Source organism: Cheilinus undulatus, linkage group 23 (genome assembly GCF_018320785.1).
Source record: "Cheilinus undulatus linkage group 23, ASM1832078v1, whole genome shotgun sequence".
Taxonomy (NCBI): domain Eukaryota; kingdom Metazoa; phylum Chordata; class Actinopteri; order Labriformes; family Labridae; genus Cheilinus; species Cheilinus undulatus.
In genome coordinates, this window is record NC_054887.1 from 31818717 (window position 1) to 31845654 (window position 26938).

General features: G+C 38.8%; 1 protein-coding gene across 2 annotated transcripts; it reads left to right on the plus strand.

Annotated features, from left to right (window-relative positions):
* Window positions 1–509: 509 nt before the first annotated feature.
* On the plus strand, window positions 510–25015 carry LOC121505291 (ras-related protein Rap-1b). Of its 2 annotated transcripts, none has more exons than XM_041780458.1 (8): window positions 510–583; window positions 13504–13573; window positions 16477–16545; window positions 17443–17499; window positions 19051–19191; window positions 22134–22277; window positions 22895–22987; window positions 23120–25015. In XM_041780458.1, the coding sequence occupies exons 2-7, from the start codon at window positions 13517–13519 to the stop codon at window positions 22979–22981; spliced, it is 555 nt and encodes a 184-aa protein (XP_041636392.1). In that variant the 5' UTR covers window positions 510–583; window positions 13504–13516; the 3' UTR covers window positions 22982–22987; window positions 23120–25015. The 2 variants fall into 2 exon arrangements, with proteins under 2 accessions (XP_041636392.1, XP_041636393.1); XM_041780459.1 differs by having other exon boundaries at window positions 519–583; window positions 13501–13573.
* Window positions 25016–26938: the final 1923 nt, after the last annotated feature.

Consider the following 26938-nt stretch of genomic DNA (forward strand, 5'->3'; position numbering starts at 1 on the left):
GGGATTGATCAGTCAGATCTACCCTTGGGTTACACTCACTTTAGGCCTGGTTGTCCCAAGCTGGGCTGAGGCACAATTGACCCCCTATTCCAGTCCTCTGGTGACCTGCACTCACATTGCTTCAAGCCTAACTGGGCCTAAGCACAGTTAAAGCTATACATTAGTCATCATGTCATAACAAGCACATGCATGGCTTTGTTAACTCAGTTTCAGAAGAGCCATAACAATGGGGGAAAGCTCACTCACTGTGTGGCACATCAATTGGCCTCGACTACATGTCACATCCACGTTATGCATATGTGGTTGTGATTTTTAAGGGCAAAAATGATTAAAAAAAAAAAAAGTCCAGTTTATCCTACGAATGACCCCGTTATTCTTTATTTACTTTCGCTTTTGTCTTGGAAAAAAAATAGCTGTTTGGAGTTTTATTTTGAAAGAACTTCCAGGATACGCTGCCATGTACCACGTCGGGCTTGACGTCAGCACGCAGCGGCAGCAGGAGGGAGCGGCTCTGGTAGAGCGACATCCACAGAGAGTGGAGGAGAGAAAGAGAGAGAGCAGCGGAGCGGACGGGTGGATGACTGTGAGTACCTACCGCTTCCTTTCTCTCTTTTCTCTCTTTTTATTTCTTTCCTCCTCTTTTCTTTCTTTTATTTCCTCCCTCCATCACGTAAATGTAGCTTCACACGGGTTAGATCCCGAGGGAGCGGGCTGGGAGGGAGAGAGGCCGATGTAGAGTCGAGCAGAGCTGGGTTGGGTTTGCGGAAGCGACCGGCGGACAGACAGACGGAGCGGCAGACAGACGGCAGCTCCGTTAATGATAATACTGTTCATATTAGACACAGCTGGGGAACAACATGGCGGGCACATGTCTGCCTTTCTGTCTGCATCACACCCGCTCAGGTTTATGTGCTTCTGGTTACAGTTTGTCCCCAGTCCTCCAGGCAGCGGGGCCTCCTGCCAGAAGTAGCCGGGTAGGGAGCGTTAAGGGGCGGCCACAGATCTGCGGAACTCCCGCTGGTCTGCTGGAGGAATAAGAGAGGAAGTTAGGGAGTACAAGATGAATACTTTGAGAGTTTGGAGCAACCTTCTGCCTCTTCCTCAACCTGGATGTCTGTTTGACTGTAGAGTACAATAGGGCTGGGCAAAAATCGTGGTTTGATCTCTTTTAGCTGAATGATGATAGCCGGACACTGTAAAATCCGGTATATAAGACGCACTTTCAATAGTTTCTTAATTTGAAAGCTGGAAACGTCCTATATACTGGTGGGATGAATGTAGCGCTTTAAAGGGCTGAGAATCGTGCTGTCATGACTGCACGTTCAGCTGGGACCGTTTCAGAGCTATACATCGCAACACTAACCAGGCCGCCAGGGAATGGTGCCGCTTTTTACCAGCTTTTCTCCCTTATTGGGTCATTATGTGCATTTAAAGAAAATGGTTGGATTTTGTTTAGTAAATAAACCTTGTGGAGGGCTGGTTTGATTGGAAAGACGACAAAGGACCAGAGGAAGCCTGTACTTCGCAACTATCACTGCAGACTGAGCTCAGCTAGCATACTGTTAGCAAGCAGGTGCACAAATTCTTAAACGTGAAAAGATGTTGTACTAAATGAGCAATGTTGCTGCAAAAAACGGTATGTTTTGGATTCTGATATATGCACAGGAAGACAGTTTAAACATGATTAACCTTTGTGAAGAAATAAACAGTGGTCTCAATACCACATTTCTAAAAGTTTGTATGATTCTAGCATAAATCGTAGAATATTTAAGCCTGTTTACACCACAACAACACTCAAAACACCCAATATTGGGCAGTTTTCCATTCTTAGTCCTGCGTGCACACTGTCCAAATAGTGCAAATAACCATGGGCAGCATTTCTGCATACTCAGCTGGTCAAAATTTCCTACACACAAATCTAAATCATGTGTTACATATTGATCTCCATTATTTAAATGATCGGTGGTGTATTTTCAACTAAAAGTGAGGAAAAGACTTCTGCCAAAATTGCTCAAATATATTGACAACATGGAAAAGTTACTATAAAGGGCAATGAGCAATGGGAACATTGCAAGTTGGAGGCTTTGTCAGTGTTGGAAATGTTGGACAAACTTCCCACTGGGAATATTGGAAATGGTTCCCTCACTCCTTGCCATTTCCGCCCTCTTGGCCAAGTGTTGGTAACATATTTGTGCAGTTTCTCGCTGCTATTGCTCTTTTTCATTTAAAAATGTAACAAGTTAGTACTAGGGCTGGGTAATTAATCACAAATTAGATTAAATTGCAACATGGCCTACTGCAATTTTCAAATCGCAGAAATTGCCATATGTCTTTAACTTGAAATGTGTGGAAAATACCAGTTTAATAAAACAAATTTTTTTTGCAGCGGCAGAGATTTTATGCATATTTTGCAAACATTCAATTGTCAATTTTTTTAAAACGGTTTACAAAAGTCCTTCCTTTTGTGTTTTATATATGTTTTTCTTAATCAAAAAGCAGCAAAAATGCTGGTAAAAATGGGTGGAAAAGACCAAAATTGGCTTAAAATGGCATTAACCGGGTGGAAAGTGGCAAAATTTTGGTGTAGAAAAGGGCAGAAAATGGTCAGAATGGGTGAAAAGTGACAAAAAATGTGTTACAGGTGGAAAATGGTCAAAAAGTGGCCGTTACATAGCAAAAAATGAGTAAAAAGTGAGTATAATGAGCAAAAAGCAGCAAAAAGGTGGCATAGAGGGTGAAAATGGCCAAGAAATGAATAAAATGGCAGAAACTGAGTGAAAAGTGGCAAAATGGGTGAGAAGTGACAAAAAAGAGTTACAGGTTTCAAAAATGGTCAAAAAGCAGTGAATACCTGGCAGAAAATGAGTGAAAAGTGACTAAAATGAGCAAACAGCAGCAGAAAGGGTGGCAAAAATAGTGCAAATGATTGACATAAAAATCATAATGCCCTTTAACAAAGCAAATGACTTCATGTTTGCAATTTGAGAAAAAATAGTTAGCTCATCCTGTCTAAAACGGATGAAGCCGAGTGTTACTTCAAGAAAGTCATACCCCAGCTGGCAGCCTCACCTCCTCCACCCCAGCAGCCTCCTTTATAGCTTAGAGCTTGTTGCACCCTCATGTTCAGATTCATGCTACTATGGATTAATAATTTCATTGTTTTATATACACATGGTCTTATTTATGGAATTATTTATTGCTTGAATTTGTCGAAAAATACACAAGATTAACCCAAGAATAGTTGCATGTTAAATTGCAATCGCAATATTTGGGAAAAAATCACAATTAGATTGATTTTGCAAATTGTTCAGCCCTAGTTAGTACAATTTGTATGTTTTGATATGACTGATCATTAAAATAATAGAGTATTGTCATGCCAATTAAAAAAAGTCCTGTCTAAGTTGTACAAAAACATTGGCAACATCTTGTTATACTGAGGTTATCAATTTTCCAGTATTCATTACCAAACCATGTGTTAAGTAAATAAAAACACAACGTAAACTTTTCTCTCTTCAGTCATGTTTTTAACCAAAACTGAGAAAGAAAATTCTGGTGAAATTGCACAAATACGTTGGCAACATTTGGAAAAGTGTGTGGAAATGCTGAGAAGCGAGGGGAACTTTGCCAGGGTTTGGGCAACAAAATCTTGGGAAAACATCCGATCAACCATGTTTGCAATTTTTCCTTTGCTCCTTACTCTTTCCATCCACATTGCCAAATATTGTCAATTAAAATAACTGTGATTATTGGCATTTTTAGAACCCCAAAGTCCAGTCTACATTGTACAAAAACATTGGCAACATTTCATTCAACTGATTTCTTGTACTCATTTCCCAACCCATGCATTAAAAAATGATAAAATCTCCATTATTTTCATGATGGGTGGAATCAAAAAGAACAGAAAACAAATAATGTCCTGTCATATTTTTCACCACAGGTGAACAAAAGATTTCCAACAAAATTGCACAAATACATTGGCAATATTTGGCAGTGTGGGTTGAAAAGACAAAGAGCAATGGCAACATTGCCAGTGCTTCTACATGAAAACACTGGCAGCCGGTTTCCCTCTAGAAAAATTGCAAATGAAATTGCACAAATGCATCGGCAACATTTTGAAATCAGGAGGATAGGGTGGGGAGCAATGGAACCATTGCCAACAGGAAACATTTCCAATGTTTCTACACCAAAACATTGTCAGTTTCCCACTGGAAATGTCGGCAGTGTTTCTTTTGCTCCTGGACCTTTTCACCTACTTTGCCAAATGTTGCCAACAAATTGCTGCAAATTTGCTAATGCTCTTGCCATATTTGAATTAAAAATATGAGTGCAGATGTTTAGTTTCAGTTCTATTTTGATGCTACTGATCATTAGATTAAAGGAGATATTATCAATTTGAGGAAAAAAGCAATTCCCATCTAAATTGTACAAAAGCATTGTCAACATTTCATCAAATATTTAGAATGATACACAAAGATAAAATCTCTATTATTTTAATGATTGGCAGTATCAAGGAGAACAGCCACATTCTCAACATAAGTGAGAGAGAGACCTCTGGCCAAATTGCATAAATACATTGGCAACATTTAGAAAAATGGTCAAAAATATGACTACATATTTTAAGTTTCTGTTCTGTACCCAAGCTGTTCGTTATGTAACGACCAAATCTCCATTATTGAATAATCGGTGGGATCCAGAAGAGCATAAAGCTAGTGATCTTAGTCATATTTTTAACCAAAATTGATAAAGAGATTTCTGATGAAATTGTACAACTGCACTGGCAACATTTGGTAAAATTAGTGGATAGGGCAAGGAGCAGCTGTCAATGTTTCTGCACCAAATGTTTGCAGTTTCCTTTTGGGAATGTTGGCAAGCTCTCTTCCTGTCTTTTCCTCTCACATTGCCAAAAAGTGCCAATGTATTTTTGCAACATCACTGGTGCTGTTTCACTATTCCTTTATCAGTGTAACTGAAGTTTCTGTACTTTTTGGTACCACTCATCATTAAAATAATGGAGTTTATCAGAACCAGAGTTTTCACATACAAGGATTTTGCCCAGTCCAGTCTTTCCTAAACTGCGGCCCAATCTCAGACCTGAAAATCTCCCAGGGGACCACAGAAAGCTAAAGGCAACCTTAATGTGAGACTGAGAATATTTATCTCTTTATTTCAATATCATAAACAGTGGCTTTTAATTCAGATGCCTAGTTTTAGACGGTAGCGTCACAAGAAAGTGTTGGCATGGAGTTTACACTATTTAAACAGGCACCTGCACCGTCGCCTACGTTTTCTTTTCTAATATTACACTCTTAAAAAGTACACTGTGACTCCTTAACCCTTTTCCAAGTGGTGCTAATGCAGTGTAGTAGAATGGAGTGTCACCAGTTAATTCAGCACCAGTCAAACCATGACACCCACTCTGTACATCAGACAAACTAACTGTTAAAAGGTGACGTGTAAGTTAAATCTCAGGCTGTCATTTGTTACTTAAAGACTTGAACAATAAACCTGTAATCAAGTATTTTATTATTTAAAGGTTGATTTTAATCATGTTTTGTTTTAGTATGTTGCTTTAGTATGACACGTTAGGAAGCTTTCCCAAGGTAACATTGGCAATATCTCCCCAGCGCTTAAAATTTTCACCCCATTTTCAAATATTGCCAACTTTTTTGTGCAATTTCGCCTGTGCTCTCTCTGTTTTGGCTTAAATATGTCTGAAAATGAATGCGCCTCTGTACTTTCATCATCAGATTTGGTCAATGTGAAACACATGGTATTAAAGACTAAGGAGACATTTTACCAGCTACAAATGTTGCCAACACATTTGTGCAATTTCACCTGTGCTCTCTCTCTATTTTGGCTCAAATATGTTTGAAAATGAATGCGCTTCTGTACTTTTATCATCAGATTTAGTCAATGTGAAACACATGGTATTAAAGACTAAGGAGACATTTTACCAGCTACAGATGTTGCCGACACATTTGTGCAATTTCACCTGTGCTCTCTCTCTATTTTGGCTCAAATATGTCTGAAAATGAAAACACTTTTAACATCAGATTTTGTCCATTTGAAACACATGGTATTAAAGACGAAGGAGACATTTTACCTGCCACAAATGTTGCCAACTTAATCATGCAATTCTACTTGTGCTCTCTCCCTAAATTGGCCAATAATGGAAGACTGTTAAGTTTATGTTGTTAATATCAGATTTGAGCATTTCAAAACACATGGCATGTTGGATATGGAGAAAATAAGAGAACATTTTGACAACCTCAAATGTTGCCAACACATTTGTGCAATTTCCCCTGTGGTCTTACCCTATTTTGGCTGAAACACATCTGAAAAATCAATCCGTTTTTGTACATTAGATAACCGATTTAAACATTTTGAAACACTTAATATTTAAGAGTATGGAGACAATAAGAGAACACTTTCACAACCTCAAATATTGCCAACGCATTTGTGCAATTTCCCTTGTGCTCTCACTCTTCTTTTGACTAGAATATAACTATTGTAAATTTTCTGTACTTTTAACACCAGATTTAAGTTCTTTGAAAAACCCTAATGTTTAATAGTATGAACAATTTTGACAACCTCACATGTTGCCAACACATTTGGGCAATTTCCCCTGTGTTCTTACTCTATTTAGGCTAAAATGTTACAAAAGATCACTAAGTTTCTATAGTTTTGATACCATATTTGAGCTTTTTTGAGCACAGTATAGTAAGGAGTATGGTCATTTTTAAAAATCTCAAATGTTGCCAATACATTCGGGCAATTTTCCCAGTGCTCTGCACTTTATGAATGCTTAAATATGACTGAAGAGTGTAACGTTATGTGCATCTAATACCATATGAGATTATTTTGAAATACATCATATTGAGGAGAATGGAGGCAATAATAGAACACACTGACAACCTAAAATGTTGCCAACACATTTTTACAATTTTTCCTGGGCTGTCTCTCTATTAGCTCAAATATGACCTAAGATATTTAAGTTTTTGTGCTTTAAATAACAGATTTTATTGGTTTTAAACATATGGTATTAAAAAGTATGGATAATTTGACAACTTCAAGTGTTGCCAACTTATTTGGGCAATTTAGCCAGTGCCCTCTCTCTCATTTTTTTTTTTTAGCTAAAGTATGACTGAAGCTCACTACATTTCTGTACTTTTAATGCCAGCGCTGATCACTTTGAAACACAATATTAATGAGTATGGGAGCAATAAAAGGACATTTTGACATCTCAAATGTTGCCAACACATTTGGGCAATTTCACCAGTGCTCTGCCTTTATTTTCACTCAAATATGACTGAATATAGTTCAGATTCTGTACTTTCAATACCAGATTTGATCACTTTTGAACCACAGGATAATAAAAAGTGTGCAAATTTTTTGACAAACTAAAATGTTGCCAATATATTTGAGCAACTTCACCATTGCTCTCTCTCCATTTCAGCTCAAATATGACTAAATATCCCCAAGTTTCTGTGCTTTTAATTCTAGATAAGCTCATTTTGAAACACATGGTGTTTGAGTGTGGAGACAATAAGAGATCACTTTGACATCCTCAATTGTTGCCAACACATTTGGGCAATTTCACCTGTGCTCTCTCCATTTTTTGGCTAAAATATAAGTACAGATCACTATTTTTTCCGCTTTTGATTCCAATTTGATATTTTTTTTTTTTTACATGTTATCGAAGATTATGGACAATTTTGACATCCTCAAATGTTGCCAATACATTTGGTAAATTTCACCTGTGCTCACGCCCTTATTTTGGGTGTAATATGAGTATATATCACTTTTTTTTTTTTGTTATCATTATGAAACATGTTTTTAAAGATTTTTTGGCAACCTCAAATGTTGCCGACATATTTTGGCAATTTCTCCTGTGCCCTCTCCCTATTTGCCTTAAATATGATGGGAAATCACTAATTTTCTGTAATTTAAATACCAGATTTAATCGTTTTGAAACACATGGAATTAAAAAAGTATGGAGACTAAGAGAACACTTTGACAACCTCAAATGTTGCCAACATATTTGGGCAATTTCACCAGTGCTCTATCCCTGTTCTAGCTCAAATATGACTGAAGATAGTTTAGTTTTTGTGCTTTTGACACCAGATTAGATCATTTTGAAACACATGGTATTTACGAGTATGGACGCAATAAGAGACATTTTGACAACCTCCGATGTTGCCAACACATTTGGGCAATTTCACCTGTGCTCTTTCAACTATTTTGGCTCAAATATGACTGAAGATCACTACATTTCTGTACTTTAATACCAGATTTGATCATTTTTGAAATATGTGATATTTAATAGTATGGGCAATTTTGACAACCCCCCTTGTTGCCAATGTTTTTGTACAATTTAGACAGTGTGCGATATTTTTGACTTCAGTTATTGATGATGATCCACTCTAGGGTGTCTAGGGCTTCTGTTTTTGTTGAATCAAACAGGCTTCTGTATGTAAACTATCTTTTTACTCAGCATTAGGCCTGGCTTTCTGCTCACTTAAACCAGCATGAATATAAATGATATTGCCTTAGCCTTCATCTCAGTTGAAAATAAATCATTGTATCTCAGAAACGGCCGATATTTCCCAGCCCTAGTGTAAAGACAGGGCTTGGTTTTCTTCCTCTGCTGTTGTACTGTCAGCATTACACCCTCACACACTCTCTGCGTATTGACAGGCCCCACCTTGTTCTGGTTGACTCAGGGATCTGTGTGTTTGTGTGTCCATCTTTCTCCTCCACCAACTTTACTTTAGTAGATTAACATCCTGCTGCATTCAGGGCCCATCAGAAAAAGCAGAACTGTCGTAAATGGAGGAGAAGAGGCATCTGTCAGAGCTGATAAATCACTAAAATATGGATCTTGTAAAGACTTCATCACCTTGAGATTCCTAAAATGCTAAAACAGAAATATCTGGGATGAATTTTAGAGATTATTTTAATGTTTAAAGTTCAGAAGAAGCCTGTAGACATATAATTTATGTTTATGCATGCAGTGGGGGCTGGTTGAGTCATTTACCACCCTCTGAAGAGAGCATTTAGACGAACTCTTGAGTCATTATTGAAGTGTATGGATCACACTTTTCTGCTCTTATGACTGTGTCTCTGTCTCTGTTGGTTCCTTGAGCTTATCGAAGAAAAGTATCAATTAAACATAAATAAAAGTAAGTGAGAGTGCAGGATATCTTCAGTTGTTTTCATCAAATAAAGAGGGTGGGGCTTCGGAGGACCAATTAATTTTTTATCTGAACACATGGTGGCTTCTTGGGATGCTAACAGGCCTGTAAACAATGCCGAATTAGCAATATGACAGCCAAATATCAGTGTCCAGCAGAAAATGTAAGCTAAATATTGTCTTTTTGCTCTGTTTTTGGTCTCCACCACCTCCAGGGGACCAGCTGTGCTTCTCTGGCTGATAAACACAGCATTAAATGCACATTTATAGCAGGTTTTTATGTCTTCGAAGGCTTTTTGAAATGTTAAATAAGGTCTATAAAAAGTGTTCACCCCCTTGGATGTTACACTCTTTTATTGATTCTAAAAATCAATCATGATCAATATAATTTGGATTTTTTAACACAAAATAAAAATATAAAAAAAATCTCTTTAATGTCAAAGTGAAAACAGATTTCTACAAAGTAATGTCAGTTAGATAAAAATATGTAATGTAAATTAAGTGACTGCATAAATATTCAAGTCTGTATTTAGGAGACAAGCCTTCTGGGGCCGGCTGCTGAGAAGCATCCCCACAGCATGATGCTGCCACCACCCTGCTTCACAGTGGGGATGGTGTGTTTGTGGTGATGACCTTCAAGTTGCTTGGAGTGTTCTTTTGTCTTCACAGTGTAATGGTAGCCAGGGATACTGATTAACCAGGGACTGGACCTTCCAGACACAGGTGTCTTTATACTCCAATCACTGGGACACATTCACTGCACTCAGGTGATCCCCATTTCACTAGCTGTGAGACTACTAGCACCAGTTCTTCTCTAATGGGTTTTTCTGTTTGTACCATCATCATTTTAGGCATTTTTAAAAAAATGTTTGCAGTAGCAGCTTTGAAAGATGGAAATGTGTCAGGGCCGTTTAGCTCTGCTCCACCCAAGTAGCCAAGAGATGAACTCAAGTATGTGAAGATTTCACTTCCTAACTTCCTTCTTCCTGACTTTGCCTTGGGTTTCGTTGGGTTATTTAAGGTTCTCTAACATGACGGGAAAATCCAGGTAAAAGGACTCCCAGGTGAGCACATAGGAGGAGCCAAAAGAAAGGTTAGAAGGAAGGCTTCTATGTTTTTTACACTGACATATTCAGTTACTTAAATGTTTGACTTACAGCCCATCTAATAGATACTTTCTCCCTCCCTGGCCTCGCCTGCTCCCGCTCCACATTGTGGCTTTCTGTGAATCCCTTAACTCGTCTCGACTTGTTGCATCAAGTCAGAGTATTGAGGCGCGTTTCTTCAGACCTCCAGGCGATGAAATTCAGAAAGCTGGTGATGTGTTCACTTACAGTAGGACATCTTAAACTCCAGATGTGAACTCCTTCCCCTGGGTCACCTCTTCAGCAGTGGGATTAAAAGTGGAGCAAGGATTACAGGATTATAAAACTAGACGTCTTCAAGGAGGAACAACTGAACTAAATTCTTGTGTCTCTGGACAAATAATCTTTGTTTTTATGCCTTTATGTTTGTAACAACTGTGAGAATCCTTGCAAACATGCAGTGAAGTAATGTTTGATAGAAACCTCCCCACATGCAGGAGCGTTGGTACGATTGAACTAAGAGTCTTTTTGAAGCTCTGGTAAAATTTGCTAAGGAGGGCAGAAAGGTGGGAAATTTACATTCTGCATTGTGGCACTAAAGCTTGACTTTCATCATTGTTTACTTTAATAATTCCTGTCAATATTATCATGCAAAATGTGTCAACATTTCAATAAGGACATTATACAAGGGCCAGTTTATTTGCAGGTTTAATAACAGAATATTCTATGGTTTAAATACAAAATTCCAAAAAAGTTGGAGCACCTTGACTATAAATAAAAACAGAATGCAATTATTCTCAAATCTCATAAACCTGTATTTTATTCACAATCAAACATAAACAACATATCAGATGTTGATTCAGAGATTTTATATTTTCATTAAAATATCAGCCCTTTTTCTTAATTTGATGGCAGCAGCACATCTCAGAAAAGTAGGGACAGGGCAACAAAAGGCTGGAAAAGTAAGAGATACTCATGAAAATCAGCTGGAGGAGCATTTTCAACTAAATGGCAACAGTCTCAGTGACATGAATGTGTGTAAAAGGAGCATTTTAAAGAGGCAGAGTCTGTCAGAAGTAAAGCTGGGCAGAGGTTCAACAATCTGAGAAAAACTGTGCCTGTATCCCATAGGGGTGCACCGATCGATCGGCGCCTTAATTTTGGAGGATTGGCGATCGGCTGATACTTACATATGAAACTGATCTTATCCACCTTTACCTCCTAAAATGTGAAAAATGAAAGACTAAAGGAACTGATATAATTTAGTAGTTTGGACAGCAATGCACTAAACTTTTCATTTATATTTGAGAGAACTACCTCATGTGCAGTTAAAACAACAAGTTTGTATTGTTTCACAGGTATTGTTCATTGTTTTTCAATAAAATAAGATTGGATCATTGAAGGTGTATGCTGTCAGTTTAAAATAAAAATCGGTATCGGCCAAAATCGGAATCTGCAGGTCAGGCTTTTTAAAGATCAGTGATCGACCAGAAAATTGCAATCGGTGCACCCCTAGTATCCCACCATCTACAGTCTGTAATATCATCAAAAGAGTCAGAAGAAATCTGGAGAAATGAAGGTCAGTACGGGATGCTCATGAATTAGGGGCCCACAGGGGCCACTGCATTAGAAACAGGCATGATTCTTTACTGGAAATCTCTGCATGGGCTCAGGAAGACTTCCAGAAATCATTGACTGTTGACACAGATATTAGTTTTTCAGGGCCGATACCGATAATTAGTAATAAGACCAATAACTGAGATTTGTAACCAGTATGCATTGATAATACTGCACAAAATGTACTCAGTCTTAATTGGCTAAAGTAAAATTGCATGCTTCAGATATGAAAGAAAATAAACAGTTTAGCCCTAGCTTGATCAGCATGGCAAACAACACAGAGCAACACAGTAGAAGCAGGAGAGCACGGAAGTGACGGCATAGGCTCACTGTGCTAGTGGCACCCAGGATGTAGTGTTGATTGGCTATTACTCATGACATCTAGCCAATCAGATTGTGTTGTAAACAGGAAATTTGGTGTGGCCATGGAGAATGAAATTAAGCCAGTGGGTAAGACACTCTTTGCAGTGATCCTATAGTACCACATGTTATTGATGCCAAATATCGGCGTGTGTTATCAGTCAGATCATAATCAGTTTACTCTGAGTGACCACAGTTGGCTTAGCCATCCACAAATGACAGTTAAAGCTGGATCATGGAGAGAAGAGGCCATATGTGGACAGGATCCAGAAACACTGACATGTTCTCTGAGCTAAAACAAATTTATAACGGACAGAGGCTACATAGAAAACTGTTCTGTGGTCAGAGTCTGAATGGAAAACTGTTCTGTGGTCAGAGTCTGAAAGTAGAGAGAGGTTTTAGAGCAACATGCTCCCATCCAGGCTTTTCATATTTCATCCAGACAAAGCTAACCACATAACACATCCATCACAACAGCATGGCTTCACAATAGAAGAGCCCGGGTCCTGAACTGGCCTGCCTGCAGCCCAGACCTTTCACCAAGAGCAAACATTTGGAACATCATAAACACAGCACCCCAACTTTTTGGAACTGTGGTTCTGGAAACACACCTTTACACTTCCTAATGCTCACACTCATGGTTGAAGCAAAAAGCACTTCTGCTTAACTTTTCTAAACTTCCTTCACATGTAACAGGTTTTAGCTTTGGCATCATTTCCCCGTCTTCCTATTTGACCCGAAGCTGTGAATTCTGGGTAAAATGGGGCTCTAGAGAATTGCTGGTTACAGAGATTTGTTAACGTTTGCTCCCACACCACCTGCTTAACCACACACTTATCTCATCCCCATGGTAACCATGGCAGACCCTCGTTAACAGAGCATGGTGTCTCCGTCATGTTGCTTCTTGTTGCTGCAGCGATGGCGAGGCATGACTGGTATGCACACTCACACACACGAGGCTGCATAGCAACAGTAACCAGGAAGGATTCCACAGCTGTGACATCACCACCAGCTGTGTGATAACTTTTCAAATCGCTTCCAGATGCATGCTGGGTAATAATTACCTCCCAGTAAGATGATCTGTGTTTGTGTAATTGATAGTTTAACAGCTCCAGGTGCTTTGGAGGAAGAGGCAGGGCTTACGGTGATGCTGCTGTCTGATTGGCTGCAGGGAGATAATGCCCTGGACTGAAACTGTCATTATTGTGACCCCTCTCTCTCTCTGTCTCTCTCTCTCTCGCCCAGCAGACAGACCGTCAGGATGCGTGAATACAAACTGGTTGTTTTAGGATCAGGAGGAGTCGGGAAGTCAGCTCTGGTAAGTTCACGGTGAAATCCTCGGCTCTGTTTGAGTCACAGCTTCATAAATATTCTCCTGTTTCAGCTCTGGTAAGTTCACGGTGAAATCCTCGGCTCTGTTTGAGTCACAGCTTCATAAATATTCTCCTGTTTCAGCTCTGGTAAGTTCACGGTGAAATCCTCGGCTCTGTTTGAGTCACAGCTTCATAAATATTCTCCTTTTTCTCTCATAGAGCTCCATTGTCTCACAAAAACACGATAATGAGGCTCACTGTCGCTCTGAATGACACGATCTTTTATCACAGTGAAATACACGCCACTCTGCTGCCCCAATTACACATCCAAGAACCAAATTTGGATCCTTCCACTGCTTAAAATAGTTCCAAACATATCCTCTATATCCTCCTGATTGTCTGATTTAAAACGAGTCAGCAGCTGCTGGAAGAAGTGTCATAACCCTCGTCTTTTACACACAAAACTAAGGATGCCCTGATCCATTTTTATATCTGTATCTAGGACTGCTTGATCATGGGTCTTAGAAATTGGTACTTTCATGAGAATTTGGGGAAATTTATTTATTTTTTAAGTTTTGGAATTTGATTGAATTTGGGTCAAAATGTTCCTGAATTTTCATGAAATTTTAGGGATTTTTTTTTAATGTTTTGGGGGGAGGTTTCCATGGAATTCAGGAGGAATTTATTTGTATATTTGGGGGAATTTGATTAGAAATTTTAAGGAATATTTGCTCTGAAATTAAGGGGACATTTGCCTCAAATTTTTCAAGAATTTTCTTAGAATTTTTTGTAAAAATGTCATGTTTATTTTTAGACCTTTCCAGAAATATTTACCGAAATGTTTTGGGAATATTTTAGAACATTTTTGTATTATTCTAAATGGATCTTTGAAGTTTCACAGAGAGCTAATGTCTATTGTTTAATTTGTTTAACTTTTAATGAGAATTTGGAATTTTTTTGAGTTTTGGAAATGTGATAGGAAACTAAGATAGGGAACTTACTTCAAATCTTCTTGACTTTTTTTGGAATTTTAGGGATTTTTTTTTGGATGTTTGGGAGAAGGTTTCCGTGGAATTTAGGAGGAATTTATTTGTATTTTGGGGGAATTTGATTAGAAATTTTAAGGAATATTTGCTTTAAAATTAAGGGGAAATGTGCCTAAAATTTTTCAACCTTGCCAAAGGCTTTAGGGACACCTGAGGGAGAAAAACAAGGAAATATAAATAAGCTAGCTAAATCATGTTAGCTAATTCTAATGACCTGAGTAACATTATTGATAAGACAACATTAGTTCCCTTAATACCACTAATGTTGTCTTATCAATAACATTACACAATCCCATGCAACAACATGATGTTCATTTTGCTTGGATTAAATTTGGATCTTATTTTATCTTATATATATAATTATATATAGTGGGTCCTGTCATGCAGCCAGTTGAGAACCACTGTTTTAAATGAATCAAACTTCACTCATCAAATCCTTATACTCTGTTTGTCACCGTCTTTAATAGCTAGCAATCTGTATTCAAACAAATGCTCACCAACAATGTGCATGCGCGCAAGCAGGGTCCTGTTTCAACTGTCCTGAATCTGCAGTTCTGAAACTGCTGCCTGCGAGACTGCAGATACGCCCTTCTCGGCTGTGACTAGACCAGTGTTACTCAACCCTGCTCAACTAAAAAGGCCAAACTGTTTGAAATTATCTTTGAAAGAGCCACAATCTCAGTGGTGAAAAGTGGCAAAAAGGATTACAGTGGTGATAAAAATAAGTTAAAGGTAGCAAAAATGACCAAAAAGAGGCAAAATAGGCATAAAAGAGCTAAAACTGGGTAAAAGTGGCAAACATGGGAAGGAAAAAGTGGCAAGAAAAGGGCAGAAAGTTGCAAAAAAATGGGTAAGAAGTGACAAAATAGTAAGTTACAGGTGGCAAACATGGTCAAAAACCAACAAAAACAGAAAAAATTAGTGAAAGGTGACAAATGGGAAAAATCAGCAAAAAGTGATATGGCAAAGGGCAACTCAAATGAATAAAAAGTGGTAGAAAATGGCAAACAGGGATAAAATTACAAACACAAAGGTAACAAAAAAAAGTGGCAAAATTTCCTAAAAGTGGCAGAAATTGTTTAAAGCAGCAACAAAATAGAAGAAAGGGGCATAAAACTGAAATAAGGGCAATGGAAATATACTGACAAAAAAAGATTATGATAACAGCTTACTGTGGGAAATAAATCAACTTGTGACTTGTAATGAATAATGTCTGAGGTCAAAGTTTCCCTTTTTTAAGGTTTTCTGGGGGAATAATATTTCAAACAAAGACAAAAAAGAGCCACAAATCATCACTAAAGAGCCACATGTGGCTCGAGAGCCATGCGTCGTAGACAAACATGCTTTTTTCTAAACATGAAACGCCCAACAAAGAAACGTTGCATCACTACTTTATGTAAGTGTAGCTTGATTGTGCTCCTTTTAGTCCAAATTAAACTCTTGCTGTGATGTTTAACCTTCACTTTTGAGGCGTTTAAATCAAGAAAATTACTTCTTGTGGCATAATGAGTAAAACTGCATCCTAGAGTGATACATTTTCTGTGTTTTTTTTGTGTACATTTGGTTTATGGCTTCAAAAATGTGGGGCAGATGAAGAGGGGAAGTTTTATTCAGCAGCATTCACCGAGAAGAGCTGGGCGAGGTCACTTGATTTCCTGATCACTGCTTCTGTTTGACACAAACACAGTGGTGTTAGCCTCACTACAATGAAGTGCTTTACTCCAGATGATATAATGGAGATGTGTCAGTGTGTCACATTAATTCCATTCTAATGACTTCCAATAGAGAACAGAACAGAGCTCCATTAACACTACTGGCCTACTTCTCTTTATCTCACTGCCCGTCTCTCTCTCTCTCTGCAGACGGTCCAGTTTGTTCAGGGAATCTTTGTGGAGAAGTACGACCCCACGATAGAGGACTCCTACAGGAAGGTGAGACAGCTGCAGCCCGTCTGTCTCTCTGACACAGACACAGGGTTGTCTAAATGCTAATGCTAGCTGCTAACAGATAAGAAAATAGGAGGAGGGACAAGATGGATGGAAAGCATACAGAAAGTAGAATATAAAGGACAGTTTCAACCTTAAAAGGAAGAGGCACACGCTTCTCCTCATTAGAATAAACACTTTCCATTGTGAGATGCGTCAGCTTTCTAAGAATAGATGTAAGATAAATCAACAAAAGGGAAATTAAGCAAGCAAAAATGATAAAAAATCAGCCAAAAATATGATAAGAGAGGACCTCAGACATTCATGGTGGTTATATGCAGGAAGTTAAAAGTACTCTAGTGGGTTAAGAAGAAGGGCTGCGGTGGCTTTTGACCTCTGACCTCTAGAATCTAATCAGTTAATCTCAGTCATGATGTACATTTGTGCAAAGTTTGAAGACGCTCCTTCAAAGCGGTCACAAAGATATTTAGCTCGCAAGAATGGCCGAGACAGAACACCACAGAAAAAAGGTGACAATCCTCAACCAGAGCTGAATACCTCTGGAAGGCACTGAATCTTCTGAGAATTCACACATTTAGACATGAGCTTCTTCCTCAGCTATTTTGAATGTAGGCCTCAGATACTCAGATAGAAATGCCTTTGAGTCACATTTTAGTCGTTCCTTCCCTTCAAAGTTTAAGTCCTGCCACAGATTCACCCTTCCTAACAGCTTGTGCTCTCTCTTATGGAGGATTTTGAATGTCAGATGATATCCATATCAGTCTCCTTGATAGAAACCGAAACCAAGATTTCGTCAGCATTTTTTGATGCATGCTTGAAAAACATGGACTTGCTTTTCTAGATCCCTTTCCAGATGTCTGATGTTTCTGTTTCTCTTTGCAGCAAGTTGAAGTGGATGGACAGCAGTGTATGCTGGAGATCCTCGACACGGCAGGAACAGTAAGATCTGTCTACAAATCACTCTTTATACCCTGTTTGTATTTAAGGCGGTCTTAAATACGACAATAATGACACCGAATGATATTTTTCTCTGATTTTCCTAAATATTAATGCAAATGACTCAAAATGCACTGTTTCACATTATTAAGCACAACAGTTTCAAAACATTTTATAGGTTATAAAGAACTGAAAATGGTCATTTGTTAAATTTGCAGCATTAGGAGGTCATATTTAGTGAAATCAAAGCTATTTCAATCAAAAACATCTTAACAGGCCAAGTTCCATGTTAACACAGGAGCCCTTCTTTGATATCACCTTCACTATTCTTGCATCCATTGAACTTGTGAGTTTTTGGAGAGTTTCTGCTTGAATTTCTTTGCAGGATGTCAGAATATCCTCCCAGAGCTGCTGTTTTGATGTGAACTGCCTCCCACCCTCATAGATCTTTAGCTTGAGGATGCTCCAAAGGTTCTCAACTGGGTTGAGGTCAGGGGAGGATGGGGGCCACACCATGAGTTTCTCTCCTTTTATGCCCATAGCAGCCAATGACATAGAGGGATTCTTTGCAGCATGAGATGGAGCGTTGTCATACATGAAGATGATTTTGCTACTTAAGGCACAGTTCTTCTTTTTGTACCATGGAAGAAAGTGGTCAGTCAGAAACTCATTTTCACACCTTCAGGGACCCTAAAGGGGTCTACCAGCTCTCTCCTCATGAATCCTACCCAGAACATGACTCCGCCTCCTCCTTGCTGTCATCACAGCCTTATTGGGACATGGTGGCCATCCACCAACCATCCACTACTCCTCCATCTGGACCATCCAGGGTTGCACAGCACTCATCAGTGAACAAGACAGTTTGAAAATGAGTCTTCATGTATTTCTGGGCCCACTGCAACCGTTTCTGCTTGTGAGCATTGGTTAGGGGTGCCTGAATAGTAGGTTTATACACGACTGCAAGCCTCTGGGGGATCCTACACCTTGAGGTTGGTGGGACTCCAGAGGCACCAGCAGCTTCAAATACCTGTTTGCTGCTTTGTAATGGCATTTTAGCGTCTGCTCTCTTAATCTGATGAATTTGTCTGTCAGAAAACTTCCTCATTATGCCTTTATCTGCACAAACCCGTCTGTGCGCTGAATTAGCCACAGATTTCTTCACAGTACGATGATCACGCTTAAGTTTTCCTGAAATATCTCATGTTTTCATTCCTTGACCAAGAGATTACGCTATTTGATGCTTTTCAGCAGCAGAGATCCTTTTTCTTTCCCATATTGCTGAAATCTGTGGCCTGCTTAATAATGTGGAACGTCCTTCTTAAGTAGTTTTCCTTTCGTTGGGCTCACCTGACAGACTAATGATCACAGGTGTCTGAGATTGATTTAAATGATCCAAAGAGCCCTGAGACAAAACACCATCCATGAGTTTCATTGAAAAACAAAAAACTGAATGTTTATGAGACTTAAATCCAATTTGCATACTAATTTGGACCATGGTTGTTTGGACGTATCGTCTCTGTGTCTGACCTTCTTTTTTCTGCTGTGTGCGTTTAGGAGCAGTTCACGGCGATGAGAGATCTCTACATGAAGAACGGTCAGGGTTTCGCTCTGGTTTACTCCATCACGGCTCAGTCCACCTTCAACGACCTGCAGGACCTCCGAGAGCAGATCCTCAGAGTGAAGGACCAGGAGGATGTACGGCACACCCACACTAAAAAACACATCCGATCACGAGACCACTTTTAGTCATTGCAGCCTCTCATGTGTAGAACTTTCTCAGTGCTCTCTTCCTGCAAAATGAAGCATGTACCTTCGGTTTATTCTCACTTTATCCAACAAGTCAGCTCCAAAGCAGCTCCAGAGTATTGGAGATTGATTATGTGAGTTATTTTTAATTTGAATTTAAGCATAAAGGACAGAAGAGCTACAGTTATGTATCTCTTCCTGATTGTTCTTTTTGATAGATGTGAATTTTACATGAAATAGGGATATAAACGGCATCTTTTCCGATATTAGCAGAGTATAATCCTGAATTTTTAACTTTAAAATGGTACTTCCTAAAAATAAAATTTTCTTTGATGTGTGTGCAAATATATCCAACTTTAAAAGCATCAGAGACCTTATTATCACCATGAAGGCAATAAAAACAGAATAAAGAGGACAGAATAGCAGCAAATCCTCCCATTTGACTTGCAGGAGTCAGAGAAAATCCACCGTTGCTGCTTGAGAAATGCACTAAATGGATAATAGCTTAAGAATTGCTGGATAATTGTCTTTTAATCATCTTTTTAATTAATCATTAAAGCACTAAAGCTCTAGCAGTACTGAGGGAGAGGAAACTTTTAACCACTTTAAAGCCTCTCATTTAAATGGTTCATTGATCCAAAGAGTTAGAGTGGAAACAGGGACACCTACTGGCCAGATCTATGAACTTCAGCTGGAATGAGAGCCAGGGGTGTCAAACTCAATCACAGAAGGGGCCAGATTCTGAATTAAGGTCTCACCTGAGGGCCTAACAGGGTCCACATTAAACCAAACTGCCACATTCACTGGTAATTCATTATGTGGAAAAAATAAGCACTGATGATAAATGATTTTGAGATTCAAAGAGTCAACATGATAAGTTAAAAAGCTCAAAATCTGAGATGAAAAGTCTAACTTAATAGTGCAAAAGGTCAAAACACAAAATTAGATGTTAAGATCATGCTTTTAACCCTTTACCTACTGAGTCTAAAAATGGCGATTTGGACATATTTTGTTATTATGGCTGTAAAATAGTCAGGAAATGCCCTAATTCTGAGAGCTTTGGTCCCTTTTCCCAGGAGTACTTGAACTTGACTTTTCAACATCTGATTAATGATTATTGCACATTATATGGAATCGTCAGCAGTTTAAAAGAAGAGAAACACAAAAACAGATTTGTTTTTCATGGCTTTTATGAGAAGAAATTTTGTTATTGCTCATGAAGTTTTGATTAGACATTTGAAATGTGAACCTATACATGTTTAGAACAATCACCAGTCATTTTTTGAGTCTAGGACTCTTGGTGTGCAAAACACAGTGCAAAAGATAACTATATACATAGGTGACAATTAGTGCAAATAAAAGTGGAAAAATGCATTCTCAACATTCTCAAGTAACATGTTGTTATTGCAGATGACAGACACGCACAAATGCCACTATCTAATGCTGTTTTTTTTTTAAACAAAACACCACTCTCGCTCGCTCTCCTTTTACTCTCTTCCTTCACTCTCCTTTCTCACTCGCCTTCTGCCAAAGCTGCTGTTTTCGCGGTGCTGTCCGACATTACTGTAATATATGTATACCACACATCACATATTGCCGGAAAGCACAGATTCTCAGCTCTCTGTCAGTGTTGGAATTTTTTAGATTGAGCAAACTTTCGAGGAGTTACAGAGTTGAGAATCCGTGTAGCAGTCTCGCGATACTTCTGGTGTTTTGCTATGAATGCCCATGTCATATAGTTGTGAGTACCGTAATGAACCATATATGTGCGCATGCCCACGAGTCTCAGCTTTCCAGCGCCATTGGAATTTTTCTGATCGGACAAATTTTGACAGAGTTACGGTAATAATACTCCGGACACATAAAACACAGCGCTGGCACTGGGTCAGTAGGTAAAGGGTTAAAAGGCAAATATATAATAAAGAAAGTCACAATCATGTTTATAAGGCCAAAATATGACTCGAAATTTAAAATTGTGAACCTGAAAAGTCCAAATATGAGATAAAAAGTCAATTATAAATAGAAAAAAAAAAAAAAAAATATTAGACAAAAGTCAAATAACAAACTGACAAAGTCAAAATATGAGATAAAGAATAAAATACTAAATTGATAAAGCCTAAATATTAGCTAAAAGTCCAAATAATAAATGTAAAAGGTCACAACAATAGATGAAAGTCCAAATAATAGATATAAGTCATAATTATGCTATGCAAAATTGAAAATATGAAATGAAAAAACACAAATGAGTTCCCACATTTCTTTTTATCTAATCATTTTTACTCTTTGAATTTTTTATATTTTTATGACTTCAGGATATTTGATATTATCAAGGTTAAGTTTACATTTTTATGCTGAAGGAAATCTGTAGACCTCGCATTTTAGGGCCAGTTATAATAAGAATATGATATTATCTTGCAGGCCGGGTATAACTGTGCCACAGGCTAGATTTGGCCCCTGGGCCTTGAGTTTGACACCCTTGCCATAGACAGTATCAGCTGTCTTTACAGGCAAAACTAGCTTTAAAATTAAAAGGAATATTTATGATTCAGTCAAAAAATATCAAATCTATAAGAGCATAACTGATTTAAGATTATTACTCACATTATTATCGGTACAATAAAGCTCTAAATTTTGTTGATAAATGCATGATGTATTAAGGTTTAACACTTGTCGGCTAGCAGATCCTTGGCTTTTAAATCAAGCTAGTAGCCTAGTCATTTAGGTAGTTTTTGGCTTGGGCAGCTTGGGCTCAAATCCTTCCTGTACCCTGACATAAGTGCCTTTCTCCACAGTTTCCAGCTCTATCTACACAAAACTTTCTGCTGTGCTTTAGCTTAAAAAAAGCAGATATTTTGGGGTATCTTGATGTATTTTCTACATAATGTTTTCAGGTTCCCATGATCCTGGTGGGAAATAAGTGCGACCTGGAGGTGGAGCGCGTTGTGGCCAAAGAGTCGGGTATCGGCCTCGCCCGCCAGTGGAACTCCTGCGCTTTTCTGGAGACCTCGGCCAAGAGCAAGATCAACGTCAATGAGGTGAACAATCACCGATGCAGAGTCTTTGGTGTTTATAGAGTGGTGACCATTTTAAGTCAACTTGAGACCAAAGATTCTAGAGATTTTACAACACAATTTCCAAAAAAGTTGGGACACTGTGTAAAAGGTAATTTAAAAACAGAATACAATGATTTTCACATCTCATAAACTTGTATTTTATTCACAGTAGAACAGAAACATGAACTGATTTTGAATCAGCAGCTCATCTCGAGAGTAGGGACGAGGCAACAAAAGGCTGGAAGAGTCAGTGGCATTAACAAAAAACAGCTGAAGGAGCATTTTGCATCTAATATGCTACAGGTCAGAAACATGACTGGGTATAAAAGGAGCATATTAATGAGGCAGGGTCTCTTGGAAGTACAGACAAAGCTTCACCAATCTGTTAAACTTCTGATATGTTTCTGCTCTATTGTGAATAAAATCTGTGTTTGTGAGATCTGACAATCATTGTATTCTGTTTTTAGTTACATATCACGCAGCGCCCCAACTTTTTTTTGGAATTGGGGTTGTGATAAAGAAATATTTACCTAGATTTTAATCAGAAAATGTTTGAAAATCATGCCCCATCTCTGGTCTTTGTGTGATTTTGTTTGCAGATCTTCTATGACCTTGTGCGACAGATCAACAGGAAGAGCCCGGCTCCTGGGAAAGCTCGCAAAAAGCCGACCTGTCAGCTTCTCTAATGACAGGTATGCCTTTAATCTACATTTACAGCTACCTTAACTAAAACTACACTTCCCATAATGCTCTCTGCTGAGCTAGTTTATTCAGGGAGGTTGCTTCTTACTTTACTTTTTTCTTCTTTTCTTCTCTTCTTCCAGTTTTCTCCTCACCTGACCAACAACCAACCAATCACACCACATCTTCCAGCTGGCCACGCCCCTTTAACACAACCATGTCATCATCAACATCCGACCTCTGTTCCCGTGACGACCACAAACCCCATCCTTCCTGTTCACCACACTGTCTGATGGAGACGGTTGCCTTTGAAACATTAAACCAAACATCGAACAGACTGCAGTGATGATGATGATGATGATGATGAAGATGATGATTCTGCTGTGGCAGGCATGGGGGGGGGGGGCTGTCCAAAACAACTGCCCGACTTTAAACTACAGTTCCCACAATGCTCTCTGTTTGCAGGGGGAGTGGCTTCTTGCTTTTTTCATGTTAAATGTTTCTTTCATTTCCTTTTTTTCTTATTTTCCAGCCGTCCCGGGCCTCTCACACGCAGTTTTCCCGCTCTTTCCTATCGGCCATGTCATTACCATGGTTACGCTGATGATGTCACAGCTGACACGGCTGATGCTGCCTGTGCGAGGCTCCGGTAGAACCTGTGGATTCTTATTACAGTGGTTTATAACTATGATTATGTGTGAAAAAATATAAGTCATTTATGTTTGTTTTTATTTTAGGGTGGGGGGCGGGGAGGGGGGCAGCGGGTTGTGCGGTCAGCTAGCCATGCTAGTAGCTTCAAGCTAACCTGAGCTAACTGCAGCTACTGTAGCTAACTGCCTATATAAGTAGACCATGCTTTGATGGAATATAGCACCCTATTCTTGTTAGCATTTTAGTACCTCTCCAAAGATACTGATCATAGCTGCTAGTAAAGGGCTAGCTTCAAGTCTTTTAAGGACTCTAACACAGCGTCTCTGCAGAGCTGCTGAAGGGACAAGCAATGAAATCTATTTTTTAAAGCTGCTAGTGCCCAACGAGAAATTTCTTGTCCTCAAAAGAAGGTTTTATGTGCTTGCAGGGATATTTTAGAAGTTAAAGTAGAAGTTTTGACATGCCTCATAGAGAGCGTTCCTTGTTAATGAGATAGTTTGGAAGATTTTGATGCTCATGAGATGCTTTTTTAGTGCTTTGAGTTATTTTTATCCCTACAACCCTACAAAAAGGTGCTAGTGCTGAGAGTTTGTAGGTCATGAGGTTTGGCCTCATATACCAGATAGACTGATTCATATACCCAGTGCATGATTTTATTTTATATCTGGGAAACCTCCCGTACAAAGCATTTAAGAAGAGCAGGATCATGGTGGGAGGATTCATTAGTTTTAAAAGTGCATTTAACAGGGCTTCAGATTGAGCCATCTTATCATGCCCATCCCTTAAAAAAGGAGCTTGTCATGGATTGAAAAGGAAATAAAGGTACATTTTAAAGGTAAATATTTGATCATAAAAGGTTTAGATGACTTCTGACTCCTCCTCTAGAGTTTTATTTAAGATAAATGAAACATTAAGAAGCATACCCAGTGATTTATCACAATTTAACAAAATTGCACACACTTATAATAACCTTCATTTATCATGATTAATGCTGACAGCCCTAGTTTTTACTGTGAACACCAGAAGTGATCTCATTCACACTTAAAACCTGTTTGTGAGCACATAAAATGTTCCCTGAAGATGTGTTTTTTTCTTGATTTTTCTGCTCATGTCCCGTTAGCAGCCATGATAATGAAGTTTATGCTTATTAAAACACACCCAAGGCTCTGCCTTACGTTCTAACATAACTCCTTTACATCTGGAACTTTATTACCACTGCTGTGCTGTTAGCATTATTTAGACAGTCCAAGGATGGTAGTAGCAAGTTTCAAAACAACAACAAATGTGAGCATTAAAGGTGTTTCGACAAGAATCTAGCTCTTTAAAATCTTCTGATTTTCTGAGGTTTAATAGCTAATGCATTACCTGTGGCATACTGCACAGTAGCCCTCATAGATATCTGTACTTAGAGTCCATGTCAGGGCTTCTCAGATGCCAGAAATGCTCGTAACTCAGTGAAAAATTAATTGAAGTTCAAGCTGTTTGTTTTGGTACAAAGGGCAGACATGCATGTATGATTCAGGATACTTGATCCAATGACAAATGCAGTTTTTCTTTTCAGAATAACAGAGAAAATTAGAAACAATGGGTTATAAGTGTCATAAATTGGTCGAAATAAGTGGTGAAAAGCAGTTAAAAGGCGGTAAAATCGGGCTATAAGTGGAAATAAGGGGTGCAAATGGGTGGCTAATGTAGCAAAAAACATTTCAAAAGAAGCATTTTTAATGTTTTCAAGGATTTAATCAATAGGCTAGACGCTTGGCTCCCAACCTGAGATCCGGGACCCCCTAGGAGGGGTGCCAGAGATTTCAAGAGGGGTCGCAAGGGTCTGTCTGCTCTGAGGTTGTTAAATTTAGGGTCATTCAGGCTATCTAAAATCATGATAAAACACACGAATGATTCATACAGAAGTCTTTTGGTAATAACACTTGTGTTTTGGCTATTTTGTTTGGGTTTAAATGTTGACAACAATCCCAATTGATGTATGTTTTTGACAGCAAAGGGCTTTTTTGTATGGGTTGTAGGGGGGCCACAGCTCCTCTTAGATATGTGAAGGGGGGCTCATTGAAAAAAGGTCGGGAACCACTGTGCTGGACTATGCTTTAGACAGAGCATATCTTTCTTTTCCTTTTAACTTTTTCTGCAATTCTTAGGAGACAAATCTCTGTATGAAAACATGCATTTATCAGGGGATCTAGTATCCTTGATCATACATGCACATCTTACGTCTGACGAAAAAAACAGCTTGAAAATTAGTTTATTTTTCACAGAGTTACAAGCAATTGAATTTATCTGCAACTGCACCTCCATGTAACGCCTGTGTGACACAATCTCTCCAGGGAACGCTAGCCCTGCGCTGACGTACATCCTTATTAATACATTTGTTTTTAGCTCAGTTTTCCTTTGATAAAATGTAATTCCTGGTTGTTTCCTTGAGATCTAGACTCATATATGTTGCTATCTTGTGATATCAACACTTTTGTTCTCATGGTAGCACATTAGTTTCTCTGGGTCTGGAGATAATGACTAGAAGTTATTGATAAAGTTGGGAAAATGAGTAAATAATAGGATGCATGTATCTTTGGGGCTTCTGTAGTACTGTAGCTGCGCGCTAACTTGTTAGCATGCTAGTGTGGCTGGCTGACTCATAATCTCCTGCTCGGGGGCGGACATGTTGCCTTTAGACAGCAGACTCACACTGGTCAGTATCTTCCTTGTGTGTGTGTGGATGTGTGTTGATGTGTGTGTGTTAGTGAGCTGCACAACGACGGTGAAGCGCGCCAGTTTCTGTGACGAACATTTCAGCCCGGGTTGGGCTTTTTTTTTTGGAGGGAGTGTGTTGTATTAACCGAGCAGAGCAGTGAGCCGGTGTTGCTTCTGTTGATTAATCATATTATTACCTGATTATTAACGTTATTAACTCATCACAGCGGAAAGGGAAACAACTAAATATCTGTCAGAATTCCCCGTTGGTCAATATCACTTTAAACGATCCCACTATCCTGATTAAGAGGACCAAACTTGCCTAAAAAGTTGGGTCAGTCCTCTTTATTCTGGTGGAATTTCATGCTAACACTTTAGCGTACACTGGGTTGAGTGTTAGCAGCTAAATGCTAACATGTTCAAGTGTTGGCACGCTTATCTGTGGATGCTTTTTTGTATTTTTTCATCATTAAAAGTTGTTCTTAAATCCCAGTGTTTCATTTTGATGGTAGCACGACTGAGGTTGAGACTGACCCGAGAAGGTTGGGCTTCAGAATCAGAAGCCCCGCCCTATTTTGGGGGCGTGGCCTGTTAAGCAGCAGCCACAT